This window comes from Phocoena sinus, chromosome 19, assembly GCF_008692025.1.
Source record: "Phocoena sinus isolate mPhoSin1 chromosome 19, mPhoSin1.pri, whole genome shotgun sequence".
Classification (NCBI taxonomy): Eukaryota; Metazoa; Chordata; class Mammalia; order Artiodactyla; family Phocoenidae; genus Phocoena; species Phocoena sinus.
Window position 1 is genome coordinate 16,005,607 of NC_045781.1, and position 15,134 is coordinate 16,020,740.

General features: G+C 54.5%; 1 protein-coding gene and 1 pseudogene across 1 annotated transcript; one reads left to right on the forward strand and one right to left on the reverse strand.

Moving 5' to 3' along the window:
• Nucleotides 1-194: 194 nt before the first annotated feature.
• On the reverse strand, nucleotides 195-13,487 carry FXYD1 (FXYD domain containing ion transport regulator 1). The gene is made up of 12 exons (XM_032614672.1): nucleotides 13,381-13,487; nucleotides 12,123-12,187; nucleotides 11,623-11,655; nucleotides 10,966-11,040; nucleotides 10,434-10,470; nucleotides 9,452-9,501; nucleotides 8,634-8,738; nucleotides 4,411-4,440; nucleotides 2,709-2,783; nucleotides 2,550-2,592; nucleotides 2,351-2,391; nucleotides 195-567 (listed from the first exon to the last, which is right to left on the reverse strand). Exons 2-12 carry the CDS (start codon nucleotides 12,181-12,183, stop codon nucleotides 545-547), a joined length of 573 nt encoding a protein of 190 aa, XP_032470563.1. The 5' UTR covers nucleotides 12,184-12,187; nucleotides 13,381-13,487; the 3' UTR covers nucleotides 195-544.
• Nucleotides 12,657-13,638, forward strand: LOC116744722 (annotated as a pseudogene).
• The last annotated feature ends 1,496 nt before the right edge of the window (nucleotides 13,639-15,134 follow it).

Genomic DNA, 15,134 nt, shown 5'->3' on the forward strand with positions numbered 1-15,134 from the left:
GCAGCTGGGGCGGTGGCGCTGAGGGAAGGAAGGGAAGCTTGAGGGGCTCTGAGAGAGAAGGCGGCCACTGTGGCACTGCGGGAGGGGAAGGAGAGGAAGGGGAAAAATCTGGGGATGGGGGAGACAGCTCCCCAGCTTCAGCTTTGTCCCCTCCCCGGTTTGGTCCCCACAGATGAGAACACACAGACAGAACAGGGGGAAAAACCAAATGCACATTTATTAAGCTCAAGACATAGACGCTGAGGGTGCGGGGAGCAGGGAGGTGCCGGGGAGTAGCACACAGGGATTGTGGGGGGCTGAGGGTGGACTCCCGGGGCCCCAGGAGCTGGAGGCCTGAGTCCCTGGGTCTGGGATGCAGACGGGCTCTTTGGGGGGTCGTAATTGCCAAGGCCTGGGGAGGTGCAGCGGCTCCAGCCTTGGAGTAGGTGGGACGGCTCATTCAGGGGAGCGCTCCCTGGGCAAGGCTGGGGTCCCCACGGCCTCCACCCGGTCCTCAGGCTCCCGCAATCAGGCAGGGACAGTAGTGGAGGTGCCCAGGGCTGGTCTACACGCCGCCACCTCCAGGGGCTGGGGTGAGAAGGAGTGAGAGAGAGAGAGAGAGAGCCATGGAGCTTCAGTGGGCAGCAGAGGGGTGGAGGCAGCCCCCCGCCACACACTGCCAGGGCTCCTTCATGGAAGTCAGATCTCCAGACTGTCACCCTAGAGCTAGCCCTGGGAAGTTGTCTTGCCTCCCTGAATCCTAATATCTGGTCCATAGAGGCACACCTTTGGGGCTTTTGTCCTGTCCCACAGGACACTGTCATGAGAGGAACACATCTGTGATGAGGCCGAAGACCCCTGGCCCAGCCTGGGCTTTTCTGTGGTGTCCCCCCACCAGAAAAGGCGTCTCCATCCCTCTCCCATGCTCCCAACGTACCTCCTATACCCCCATTCCTTCCTTTCCAGCACACCATCTCTGGAACATTTGGATACAACAGGAATTCCTATGTCTCCCACCCACTTGGGCCCATCATTCAAGTGGAATGGGTGAGAATTCTGTACATATTCTTAGACTGTGGCCAGGTACCCAGGCCAACCGTACCCCCCCATCATCCACAAAGTGACCCATTAATGTTCTTAAATCTCATTAAATAAACATGAAACTAAACACATGAAATTCCACATCAAATCCTCCAAATATGGAGTACCCCAAGGCCCATTTTTTTTAGTTCTAAAAACTTTATAAGAGGCAGAGTTTCCCATCTCTGATTTTTTAAAAGTCCCTGGAAAGGACACAGTTCCACTAAAAACAGGTCGAGATATTTTTACATAATTAAAATTAACACCCTCAAGGAGTCACAATCTTTCATCTACATGCTTATCCCCCCTCCTACATCCTACATCTATCCACCTGCACTCACTCTTCCCCTCCTCCTCACGCCATCCCTCCCCCCTCCCCCCCTTCACCTCACCCCCTCCCACATTCCACCCTCCTCCTCCATTCTCCACCCCTTCTAGGGACTCCTTCCCCCTCTTCCTCTATCCCCTCCTGCACCCTTCACCTCCTCTTACACCCCCATTCTCTTCACTCTTTATCCTATACTTTCCATCTTTCCAGCCTCACACTCATATTCTCTCCTCTATTGTCTCTTTTCCAATATCAATTTTTTTTTTTTTTTTTTTTGCGGTACGCGGGCCTCTCACTGTTGTGGCCTCTCCCGTTGAGGAGCACAGGCTCCGGACGCGCAGGCTCGGCGGCCATGGCTCACGGGCCCAGCCGCTCCGCGGCATGTTGGGATCCTCCCGGACCGGGGCACGAACCCGTGTCCCCTGCACCGGCAGGCGGACTCTCAACCACTGCGCCACCAGGGAAGCCCTCCAGTATCAGTTTTTAAAACCTGTATTCTGTATGTCTCTCTTTTTGTCGTTTGATACAATTATTCACAAGCCTTCCTTCCTTCCTTCCTCCCTTTTTCTCAGCCATTTCATCCTAGATCTTCCCAACTGAACACTAAAGTCTGGAAAACATTCTATCTTCCTGCCTTCTCTAGTGCTCAACTCTGCCTTCATTCTGACTGCCAACATCCTTTTCCCATGTGGACCCCTCTCTCCACAGGCTGTGGCTTTCTCATCTGGGGAATTAGTTCATCCTTGCTTTTATGAGCTTAGGTACTTGTTTCTGGGCAGTTTCAAGGACCCTTTAGGACATTTCACATCCCGCTAACTTCATGTTTTAACATGTTTGATCGGCAGGGTCTCAGCTCCATCGTTGGTGGCCCCATTCTTAGGGACATCCAGTGCAGTTTCCCCTCTGACTCCCCTCCCTGCTCCCACCCATCTTCCCAGAACCACACCCTTTCACACCCCTCACCTGAAGAGGGAAGCTCCGACTTACAGGATTTGCATGTTGGGCTGTGGAAGCAAAGATGAGAGAGAAAAGCATAAACAGCCTCATTTGCACAGGCTTTCTGGGAAACACCTGGCAGGCCCCGGGGGCCCTTTTGTTTGGCAGCCCCCCTGCGCCCCAGGCCGCTCCCACCCCTCCCCGTCTCTCCCTGCTGCTGCCGGACCTCTCAGACCTGGAGTCCGCCTTCCTGCACTTCATCTTCTTGCCTGTTAGGACAGAGACAGAACAGAACAAGGAGACAGGACATAAGGGTCTGGACAAAAGTCAGCAGGGGAACTGCAGGTGCCCAGGGCTTTGGAGCCCGAGAAGGGGTCACACTTACTGACGATGAAGAGGATGCCCAGCAGGAACAATATGGTAGCCAGAGTCATGCCCACGGTCTGGACGGTATCATAGTCTGGGGAAGATATCGGAGGACATCAAAGTGGGGGCAGCACCTCAGCTCCCCTGGAGCCTTGGCCTGGGTTCAAGGCTGCAGGCTCCTCCAGTGGGTCAACGTGAGGATCAAGTACATGGCCTTGGGCGTTGGGCGCTCCCCTTAACCTCTCCTCTTTACCCTTCTCTTACCCTTCTCTGGATTGTTTGGCCATAGATATAGATAAAGATATGACCTTCCTCTATTGCATATATATATATATATATATATATATATATATATATATATGTATATTTTTCAGCAAACAACCTTCTCTGTGGTCTCTCTGTCACCCATCCCCCTACTCAACCCTCCAGCCATAGGGATCCTGTTAACACCTGAGTCTGATCAGGGTCTTCCTGAGTTCAGAGCGCACCACTCCACCCCCTCCAACTTCCACTGCATTGCAAAGAAAAGCCAAAGTCCTCCCCACAGCCCATGAGGCCCTGTACCATCTAGTTCCTATGCCTTCCTATGCCTTCTCAGAGCTCATCCCCTACTCCAAGCACACCAGTCTCCCTGCAGTTCCTGGAGCCTATCAGGCATGGTCCTACCTCAGGGCTTTTGCACTTGCTGGGCCCTCGGCCTGAAAGCTCCTCCCCCAAATATCCCTCCCTTACCAACTTCTGGGCTTTATTCAAATGTTAGTGACACATTCTCTGGCTGTCTCATTTAGTATTTTCCATGCTCTCCTCAACATTTCCTAATCTCATTCTTTCTTTTATTTTCCTTCATAAGAATTATTCTTTAGTATGCTGTAGTAAACATTTATAAAGCATCCACTCCGTACCAGCAGCAGCCCAGGCCCCTGCCCTCAGGGAGTTGTCGTTCATATTGTGATAAACAAAAGAAAACCAAAAACCTCAGTCATGTGACCATGGCTAGATGTGGGTGTAGCCCCTCTTGCTGGGGAGTCAGGAGGGCTTCTCCTAGTAGACAGTCATTATTTGATGTGAGGCCTGAAGGAGAAAAAGGAGCTGTGTGGAGAGCTAGAGGAAGAGTATTCTGGCAGAGGGAACAGTAAGTGCAAAGGCCCTGAGGCAGGAAAGAACTTGGCGTATGGAGAAGCGGTATGAGTGAGCAATGGGAGAGGGCAGGAGGGTATACAGAGGGGGAACTGGGGTCAGTTCTGCTAGACCTGGAGTCATTTCTTGAGCTTCAGTGCTGTGGGGAAGATTTAATGATATCATCCGAGTAACTCTTTCCCACAGTCCTTATAGGTAGGAACCATTACTATTCTTTATTTACAGAAGGGCCCAGAGAGGCAAAGTTTCTTGCTCAAGGCCACACAGCTAGTGAGTGGATAATCCAGGATTCAAATCCCGACAGCCTGGTGTCAGAGTTGTTTGCTTCCCTGATGATCCCAGTGCACCAGCCCGAGTGCTGGTGAAGCCTAAAGAGGGTCCATAGAGGGTACCCCCTCCCCAAGTCTGACTCGGCCCTCCATGAGCCCAGCTGATGTGAATTATATCCACATGGTCACATGGCCAGTGGGCCAGCACGTAGCGTGTAGCCAAAGCTGAAGCCACTTCAGCAGTGACCCATGGGGATCTACAGCCACCCCTCCATCCAGCCCCAGGGTACCCTCATCACAGGATCTGCCACTCACCGTAGTAAAATGGGTCAGGTTCCTGAGGAACTGTGGCAAGAAGGCAGAGAAAGAAAGAGAGGGGGGAAAAGATTTCAACAATGAGCTTCTTAACATTTTTGAGGATCCTGATGGGGCCACTGGTCCAGTGGTTTCTGTGTGGAAATCAGATAATGAGATCTCCTGCTCTGGATGATGTAGCCTCATGGCCAGACACAAAGCTTAAAGAGAGGAGCATAGGCTGGATTCCAGCCCCCACTCATTCCATTGGTCGATACCTTCCCTTGTACAGTGTACAACCTACCTAACCATACGTGGTGGTCCTGGTCCTAGCCCCCCATGGAGGTCTAATGCAAGCATGGACTCATTTCCTGAAATACACATATATACTCCCGTTCGCATACGATGCTGAGACTCCTATCCCACTGCTGAGTGGACTGCTGAGTGTATCGGCTTCCCCCGAACACTCCCTGAAACTTCTCAGCCATCTGAGAGCTCCAAAAGGCAGGCACTGTGGCTACTGCTCTCATCCACTTGCTCCTGACACCAAATCCAGCAGAGCAGAGATTTCCAAAATTTTATATTATATTATATCATACTATATTATATATATATCCTATATTACTTATTTCTCAGACATCAATTTAAAGATTCAAAATTGACTTTGTAATAACTTTCCCAGTGTGTGTGTATATGCATGCATATGTATGTAGCTTTACCACATAAAACATACTCATCCATTGGAAGACTCACTCTGATTTCATGAATGTTAACATGTGGATAAAACGTGTGTGTGTGTCTGTGTGTCTGTGGATTTACTTTTCCCCAACTCCCACCTCCCTGTCTCAAACTATATTCCCCTTCAGGAGAGCTCAGAACATCCTTCCCATTCAAGAAACCCATCCTGACGCTTCCTTAATTCCTCTGACAGCTTTTAGTACACTCTGTCTTGATTAGAGCACAATTCTGCAAAGCAAGCACCACTAGGGGAGTGGGGGTGGGGGTGGGGTACCAGGAGTGCCAGGGAGATGCCAGATGTTGTCATTAATGTTCTTCCCCTATCCAGGCTCAGGAAGATTGGCTACCTTGAGGTTGGGAAGGGGGACATATGACTAATTCAGGCCAATGAACTCTGCAGCATTTAAGTGCCCGCGCAAGAGCTCTCTTTTGCCTTTGGCCTGGTGATATGAATGTTCAAGATCGCGGCTTCTCCAGTTTTCTTTGGTGAGTAGAGACCCCCCCCCAGTTGACCTGTGGCGGCCATATAGTCTAAATGAGAAATCTACCTTCACTGTGAGAAGCCACTGAGATTTTTTGTTACCAACAGCATACTCTAGTTTAAACTGACTCATGCAGGTGGCACCCAGGCAAGACCCTGATTAGCACTGACTCACAGTGTGTAAGTTCACCCTTCTCAGTTCCCTGTCCCATCTTCAAAGAGCAAGTCTTAAATAGGAGCTGATGTGACTCTACACTTTCCAACCCTTGTTAATCTCCCGAGATAAAAACAGGCCTTGGGTTCAGGGCCTTCAGCAGGCAACAATATCTAAATAGACTGTTATGACGTTATTTGCTTTTCTCCTTTATTTATTTATCTAAGCAGCATTTGATAGCACTGAGTCCATGCCAGGCTCTCTTCTAAGCACTTTACAGATATTAACACAGTTATCTTCACAGCAGCTCTCTGATATAGGCGCTATCTTCATTCTCATTCCACAAAAGAGGAACGCTGAGGCTCAGAAAAGGGAAGTCACCTGTTTAAGATCATTTTAATACTTGCCTTCAATGTAAGACCAAAAAAAAAAAATTCCTGATTTTCCATTTGTGGTGGCAGTGTAAAATAAAGCTAACAAAGTTTTTTAAAAGTTAATTCTTTGAAGGAAAAATGTTAAATAAATATCAGTGTGGGGAAGATTTGGACAGGGCAAAAATCATGAAGGTGGTACTCATAAGCATCAGATGGGGAAAACATTTTAGAGTCATCTGTGCTCTGTCTTAGCTCCCCCACCAGATGGAGAGTAAATTTATTGGGTTCATCTCTACTGTTAATCCTGGCGTTTATAAAGTTTTTCCAAGAAGTTTTCTAGAATGAGTGAATGGATGGATGAATGAATGAATGAGCTCCTACTAGGCTGCTGGGAGACTGCATCAGAGGTGGAGCAGTTGAATTATCCTGCTTTTGTCTCCTGTGCTTCCACACATCCTGCCTCCTCAAACCATCACAGAAGCCCAGTGGGTGAGCGCCTGCCCCAGAGTCCTCTTTGGTTCCTCCCTGGGTGCTCCTTGCTCCACGCAGAAGTTCCTCTTCTGGTCTCTGCTGCCCCAGTAATCTGGGTCCTCAGGACGAGGCTGAGCTAAGGGTGGAGCCAGGAGGCAGGAGAAGGAATGTGCACCACTCCTGGCCAGTTGCCAAGGAGACGTCAGGAAGGAGGTGGTTACTATGGCAACTGGGGCATCTTGAGAGGTGAAGAGAGTTGATGGGTCTGGGTACCCCAGGCTGGATAGGGTCCTGTGTGGGACTTGGGGGTTGGGTTTCTAACTCTGGGGCCAAACTTGACTGCCTCTGCTCCCTTTGTACCTCCTGTTGTTGCCTCTGCAGGACTGGCTTCTGGCCAAGCGGAGGGTCCCTCTTAGGGATAGGGACCCAGGCCCAGCTGTGCTCCTGCATCTTCTTTCTGTTTGTCCCCAACACACCCTCCTGCTCTCTGATGGGGTGGGGGATGGGGGGATGCGGGAGCCATCCCCCACCCCCAAAACAATCCATTCATTCATTAATTAATTTCATTAAGTGGTTTGCAACAGGCAACATGCATTTCCTCCCCCGGGGTTTCCCAAGACCTGTGGTCCCCTCTCCTGCTGTGACTGGAGAAAGGGTGTGGGGAGGTGGAGGCATCTGTCCTCCCACCTCTGCCCGTCTGCTGCCATCGATCTTGCTAACCACCATCTCCGCGAAAGGAAGCACTAGGCCCCCGCCAGGCTTGCTGCCTCAGCCCTGCCCCCTCTCCCTAGGGTGGCTTCCAGCCTCTGCAGCCGCCCCCCCACCCCCACCCCCCCGCCCTGCTTCAAATTCTGCAGATATGGCTCAGTGCAGCAGCCCCCACCTCCCAGGAAAGCGGGCAGGGGAGGAGAGATCAGAGTGGAATTGGGGTTCCCTTCACTTGCCAGAGGTTCCTCAGCACCGCTGGCCTCTCCTCTGGCCCTGCTCTCAGCGCAAGAGACCCTCCCTTGCCCACCTCTCCCCCACCATGGAAGCATCCTTCCCCTTGCCCCTCTGCAGAAGCAGGCTCAAGAAAGGGGGCTGTCGGGGGGGGGGTCAGTATTTCGGGGGTGCATAATTGGGCTAATGGTGTGAAATGTAAATCTCTGTGTGGGCGATGGAGGTAGGGAGGGGCATCTGTGTGCACACCCAAGTGCACCTTTCGGACCAGACAACACCCCGAATGTGGGCTGGGAAGGAGGGTCCTGACACCCATCCCTGCCCATGGGGGCTCACTGCAGTGGTACGGGCCCCACCCTGTGCCACCCCCCCTTCTCTTTTCCATTTCCCTCTCACGCTGTGGGGCCATCTCTCTCTCTCTCCCCCTCTGTGTCTTTATGCCTCCTTCTCCATAGTTGCCTCAGTCCCTCTATCTCTCAGTCTCTATCTCTTTCAGGCTCTCTGTCAGTCTCTTTCTGTATTCCTTTCGGTCTCCCTCTCTCTTGCTCTCTCTGTCTCTCTCCATCTCTCTCTCATTTCCTCCAGCTCCTATCTTTCCCTCTTTCTCCCTGCTTCCCACTGAACCTGCCTGTCAGAGATTTCAGGAAACACCCACCGTAGGTGCCAGCACTAGAAAAAAAAGAGGCATATGGACCCCCTCCCCTTACCCTCCTGAAATCTGCGAGAACCTCTGTGGCTGCAGACCCACCCGCTCCCACCTTCGAAGCCCATCTCTTCGAGTCCACTACCACCGCTGTGCTGGACCAGCCACCCGGTTGCTATAGCTACCGGTCCGAGCATCCTTTCTCCCGGGACTGCCGCTCTCCAACCACGGGTCCCGCACAGGAACGACACCACCGGGAGAAGGTGTCCAAGAGGCCTGGAGGGGTGCCAAGGGGTGCACTGCAGGGGCCTCCGCCCATGGTAGGAAGGGACATCCCCTTCCCCATTCCCCTCCCCTTCCAGTACTGGAATCTCCCCAGATCCTCTCTCCTAAGCTCTAAGATCCCGGAGCCCCCCCTGCGCCCTCTCCACAGGCGACGCTCACCCTTTGTGGTGACCTGGGTCGGGGTCGCCATGCCAAGCCGGAGCAGGGGTCGGCTGGATGCCGAGGCGGTGAAGGCGCGGCTGCAGCAGCTGGAACCGGGACGGACTGTTGTCGGGGGGAGATGGGGGGAGCCCTGGTGTGGAGGGGGCCGTAGCCAATGGGGGCCCGGAGAGCCCGCCCCCGTCCCGGCCACCCCCGCCCCCGCCCCCGCCCACTGCCGACGTCCCCGCCCTTTCCCCAAGGGTGGGGGCGCCCTCTGCTGGGGCCAAGGGGGCGCCCAGGCTTTCCGCGCGAAGGGACTGACAGATCCACACCGCTCTGTCAAGGCAGAAAAGCACGTTTTATTGGAAATCTGAGCGGCAGACGGGAGTCTGTGGGGGCAGGGCTGGGAAAGAGGACAGTCCAGATGGAGGTGGGCGCGCGGAAGGTGGGTGGGAGGCGTCAGGTGCCAGGGGAATTCTGTGTGGGTGAAAAGGGTAAGAGGCAGGAGAGCCCTCCAAGCCCCCTATCCCAGCCCTTCGCCCCCTCCTCCTCCCCCCTCCCCCCTCCAGCCTAGTCAGAGCTGCAGGACCTGGCTGGCTTCCATCGCACCAGGTGTCTCTACCGCCTGCGGGTGGACAGACCTAAGGGGGAACACATAGAGTTCGGATAGCAGGAGGGGCCCCCCAGCTCCTCTGGAAGGTGGGAGCACAGCAGGGCAACTCCCCGACCTCGGGTTTCAAATCAATCCCCCCGCTCCACGCGCCCACGGAGGACCAGGAAAGGGGTTCTTGGAACCAGCTTGCATCCCCAAACACCCGAAGTCTCCCCAAACTCACGGCGGATTGAGCTGCGGAAAGTTCCCTCCTCTTCATCAGGTTCCCCAGTCCTGAGAAAGGAGATGCAGAAGGAATTGGGGATGGAAAAGGAGAGAGGCAGCTCTCACCCGGGAAACCCCAGTGCGGCCCCCATTTCACAGACTTGTGTACTGAGACCCAGAGATGGGCGAGGAGCAGGTTCCAGGCCGCCAGAAAATCCAGTGCACCCAGGAGCAGTTTAAGTATTTGGCAGGAGGCGCTCCAAGCCGGTAACAGAGAGTACCTCCCCGAGTGCTGGAGAAGGAACTAGAATTTGGAAAGGAGGTATAGCCAAAGCGACTTGAGGGCAGATTGCCTGGAGACGGCCTAGGTTAGAAACCTAGAGCCTTCCTTCATCTTGCAGTTGAGCGATTTGGGGCGTGTGACCACCTTCCTGTGCCTTGGCTTCCTCATCTGTAAAATGAGGTTAATAAAAGCACCTGCCTTATAGATATGGTGTGAGGGGTAAATAACACATCATGAAACAGCATCCTGCACGTGGGACACACCCAATAAATACTACCTTTATTTATAATAACATCTACAAGTATCTTAATACCGACAAGGTATTCATACATTGCCTGGGCTTTACATTTTTATTTAAGGATGAATCAGAGAGCTAGAAACAGGACTCCGAGCTAAACTGGGCCGCCAAGTGAGGTGATCTCATTTCGCCGCGGCTCTTTCTTTCACAGCACTTACGGCACTTCGTGATTTTATATTTGTGGGTCTGTTGGAGCCCATCGCCACCGCCCCCACTGGGCCGGACGCTCAGCCAGGCAGGGAGGGCAGTTAATTCGTGGCTTGGTCCCAAGGCCTGGCTTGGGGCTGGGCACGTAGTAGGTGCTTGATACATATTTGCCGAGGGGTCTCTCTGGCTCTGGATCTAGTGGACTTCCGGCCTCACCCCCAGTGCTCCTTCAGAGCGGGAGTAGATGAGTGAGAGCCCAGAGAGGCTTCTTACCTCTGCTGCTGGTTGAATTTGCACCGGCATCTTCTGCCTGTGGGTGGGGGCGTGGGGAGGAGTGAGCTGAGGTTACGCTCTACGCGGCACAGCGAGCCAGAGCTCGCGCTCGCCAGGGCTGGAGCGGCGCGGGGGATAAGGGTGGGGCAGGGACAGGGGGGTGCTGAGCCTGCAATAGAGACGCGGCTCGCCCGTGGGAGGAGTAGAAGGGGCAGGGCGGAGCCTAGGGCAGGGAAAGGGGAGGGGCAGAAACAGGGGCGGGGCCGAGGGCGGGGTCGTAAACGGGGCGGGCCCGGGGGCGGTGATAGAAGCGGGGGCGGGGCCGAGGGCGGAGTAGAAGGGGCGGGGCCTAGAGCTGCGATAGGGGAGGGGCATAAACAGGGGCGGAGCCGAGGGCGTGAGGCCGGGGGGCAGAAATAAGGGCGGGGCCAAGGGCTCTGATAGGGGCGGGGTTGGAGGCGGAGCGGGGACTGGACGGGGTTGGGACAGACACCCGCAGATTCGCGGCAGGAGTCTCGGTAGGGGTACTCACTCAAGATGATGAGTATGCCCAGGATGAAAAGGATCCCGGCGATGATGAGGCCTCCGATCCGCAGGGATTGGTAGTCTGTGGGCAGCAAGGAGGAGCGTGAATGCAGGGAGGGGAGGAGGAAGGATAGTAGAGGGACAGAATGGGGAGGAAGGGGCAAGGAGGAAGGATGGGGAAGAGGAAAGGAAATCAATGAGAGGAGGAGGGAGAGATGTGGGAGAAGGGGGATCAGGGAGAAGAGAGGATGTAAAGAAAAGGGAGGGGAGGAGGTGGGCAAGGCAAGGAGGAGGGAGGAGACAAGGGAGTAGGGAAGGATGATGGTGAGGATCAGGGAGAGGAGAAAGGCAGGTGGCAGCAGAGGATGAGCCATAAGAAACTAAGAGGTAAAAGGAGAAAGATTCAGAGATACAGAGAGGGATGAAATAGACAGAGACCAACAGAGAGACAGAGACAGAGGGAGATCAAGACAGAAAGAGTCGGAGAGCCAGATCAAGAGAAAGAGAGAGAATGAGAATGACAGAGACATAAACACTGAGAGTCTAGAGAGAGATGGAGACAGAAACAGAGAGAGGTGGGGGGAGGGGAGAAATGAGGAGAGGACAGGCGAACCCAGCCCAGCACCCCCTAACTCCCAAAGAAAGGTGCCCCTCCCTCCCTCACCATAGGTGAATGGGTCGTGTTCCTGTGGAGCTTCTGGAAAGAGAGAAAGAAATCAGGGTCGGATGCTTCCTGGGATCCTGGACAAGGAGGGGCACAACGAGAGCTTTTGGGGGTTTTACATTCCTGGACCGAGAGTCTGGGGACTGCTGGACCCTGAGCAGGCTGCCTACCCTCTCTGGGTCCTAGCTGCCCCGCTGCACTGTCCTGTGTGGAGCAGCAGGCACCTAACTGCCTCAGCTCTCCGTCTCATTACAGGTTGTCTCTGATTCCGTCATTCACAGGCCTCCATCCCACCCTCCACCTTTGCCACACCTGGGGCATCCTCTCCCCTCCCCCAGATACCAGCCTGTAACGGAACCCCACGTGAGACCCCAATTTCCTGGTGCCTCAACTGACTCAGTTCAGATTGGAGTCTCCAACTTGTTTCTCTTGCAGGGTTTCCCCTACCCTTGCCACCCTTGGGGCTGAAGTGGGTAGTGGGCTGCCTTCCCCGGACTCACCTGCGTTGACCATGGCGAGGAGACCCACACAAAGAACCAAGATGTGGCTGAGAGATGCCATTGTCCTGGGGGACAACAAGGGTCAGGAAACCTGTACCCTCATTCCCCCACCTTTGGGGCCTGAACTCTCTTCAGGGGACTGTCTCTGTTAAGTCAGAGACAGTCCAGGGACTTAATTTCAAAAGCGTCCATCATCCAGGTTGGTCACCGTGAGAAACAGAGGCACCCTCCTGCTTCACTAGGACACAGCATCACGAAAACAACCCACACCATGGGGGTCACAGAGCAGCAAGGACAGGGGTGAGACACACACACAGTCCACAGGGACTTCCCGCAGGCCAGGGCCATCCCCACAGCAGGCCCCAGATTCCCCATGCCTACCCTGGATGACTTGCCCCACCCAGATGGAGAGACAGACACACTGCCAGGGAAGAGGCAGCCAGGACATGCCCAAGGGCCCACCTGCCCGTACACCACAGCCTCACCCTGTCCGTAATATCCCAGCTCTCCTGCCCTCAGCCGCTGGCCCGCTCCTCGCCTGACCCTGGGTATAAATATCTCCCATTTCACCCTGGAGGAATTTGCCTCGCACAGGCCACCATGGCAACAGCCTTCCTCCCCCCTCTTGGGGGTCACGCACAACCCTGCCCGGGTGAGGCTGGGCTGCCACATTGCCATGGGCTTCCCCCGTGGGAAAGGCCACCCCTTCTCCTCTCCTGGAAGAGATGAGAACAGGGAAAACGTCCCCTTTGCCTGCCTCTGGGTGACATCTTTCATGAACGGACAACGCCAGGCGAGTAGCCTGAGGCCCAGGCCAGTGGGGCTGAGAGATAGAAGACAGATGCCAGGGGCAGGAACGCACGCACACACGCACATGCGCGCGCACACACACACAGTGGGGCTGGAATGGAGACGACGCCCACTCCCTAAACTTCTGGTTGGAGCAGGACATGGGGCGGAGACCCAGGCACACGTTACTCCTTATCTGGGCCTTCTGCACCCCCAAACGATGACGCAGCCCGACCTACACCCTACACACGTGAGTGTCCAAAACCCACACCCAGCCAGGGTGCACGTGCCACAGCAGGAGCAGGGAGGAGCCGCACCCACACTTCCACCCCTGGGAGAACCCCAATGTCCCAACCACACTCCCTTCCTCTTGGGTCTGGCCTGCCTGGGAAGCCACTCCTGTTCCCAAAATAGGCGGCCCAGCCAGGCCAGGGGTGAGGCCTGGAGGGGAGGGGCAGGGGACGCTCACCCCAGTCAGGCTGTCCCCTGCCGAAAGAAGGCCCCAAACGTCTGGCTGTGCCCTGGGGCCGAGCACTTTGGACCCCCTGGCCCAGAGCTGGCCGCGCTGCCCTCAGCCGTCTCCCCTCCCCGCCCCACCCCACCCCTACCCTCCCCAACCGGCAGCTGTAACTGGAGCCGGGCTGGAGGGGGGCCAGGGGGCGGCCCCCAGCCCAGACCGCCCTGCCCCGCTAGGTTAACTCTCTCAGCTCAGAGGGAGGAATCGTAGGCAGCCAGCCGTGGGGAAAGCTGGGGAGAAGAGGTGCCGGCAGGGAGGACTGTATTACAGGCGCACAAACACACACACACACACTCACACGTGAGCCTCGGGCGCACTTCAGAGGGCTTCGGAGCTGGGAGGGCAGGGTGGGTGTCAATGGTTTTCCACGCTGCTCCCTGGGAATTGGGCCCAGCCTGGGCTTAAGGTCACCTGGCCTGAGTGCCTAGGAGTCCACTGACCCCTGACCCCAGGGTCCTGCGGGGCCCTCGTCAGCACCACAGGGCTGTTTGGAGGGCATTTCAGCGTGTATGTAGGTTGTCTTCTACTGACTGTGAGGGTACACACCACACACACACACACACACACACAGAAACCCAAAGACCTGGATAAACAGGCACAAAACAAGACAAATACATGCATGTACATACATACAAATTCAGAATGACACACGCATAGAGAAACCCAAAGACACTCACCAGCACTTCGTAACCAGTCACAAAACACCAAGACAAACACATTTGTATACACACAAAACACACATGTGTTCATTGAGATGGATGCCCGTATAGAGGCACAAAGACACAACCACACAACTGTGCACTCTTACAAATGGTCCACAGAGATACACACTCTTGCAAGGACAATACTGACAAATGTCTGTACAGAAACACACTAAACACAAATACATTCAAAGGCACCGCCACAGCCAGCACTCCTACACGATCTCAGGCATGTGAAGGCACACAAACTGTGTACATTTGTACACAGACACACACACACATTTATGTGGGCTCATGGAGAAGCAGAAACACTGTCAAGGACACAGGCATACAACCAACCACGCTGTGGTTTCATAACCATAAAAACAGACAGACAGACACACACACACACATCCTCATGCACCGGCAAACAGGCACACAGCTGGTCATACAGTCGCAGACATACAGGCCTACGCTCTGTGTTCACACACTTGGAGACACCACCAAATGTGCGCTGATGTGTTTAGCCCAGAACCTCCCCGTCCCTGAACTCATGTGACCCCTAAAACCCCCTGGAGGACAACACACCTGGCACCCTCATGGGCAGACCAGGTTACCAGGCGCTGGTGACAGAGAAAAGGGGGATCAGCTCTGGGCTCTGCCATTCCTAGTTGTGAGAGCTCGAGCAGCCCAAGAGACCTCTCTGTGCCTTGGTTTCCCATCCTACAAAATGGAGAAATCACTAAGGTAACATGTATCACCCTGGGCCAGGCTCAGAGGTCTCTGAACCTGACGTTGTCGTTTTTAAAAATATGTATTTACTTATTAATTACTATTTATTTGGTTGCGCTGGGTCTTAGTTGCAGCTCAAGAGCTCCTTAGTTGTGGCACGTGGGCTCCTTAGTTGTGGCATACAAACTCTTAGTTGCGGCACGCATGTGGGATCTAGTTCCCTGACCAAGGGTCGAATCTGGGCCCCCTGCATTGGGAGCTCAGAGTCTTAAGCACTGCACCACCAGGGAAGTC

What these genes read in the sequence shown, in the direction of transcription:
- FXYD1 (XM_032614672.1), bottom strand. Translation starts at nt 12,183, where the DNA reads ATGGCATCTCTCAGCCACATCTTGGTTCTTTGTGTGGGTCTCCTCGCC. An exon ending in AAATTCAACCAGCAGCAGAG is followed by an intron (nt 9,502 to 10,433) that starts GTAAGAAGCCTC and finishes CTCCTTTCTCAG; the next exon opens with GACTGGGGAACCTGATGAAG. An exon ending in GGGCATCCTCTTCATCGTCA is followed by an intron (nt 2,593 to 2,708) that starts GTAAGTGTGACC and finishes CTGTCCTAACAG; the next exon opens with GCAAGAAGATGAAGTGCAGG.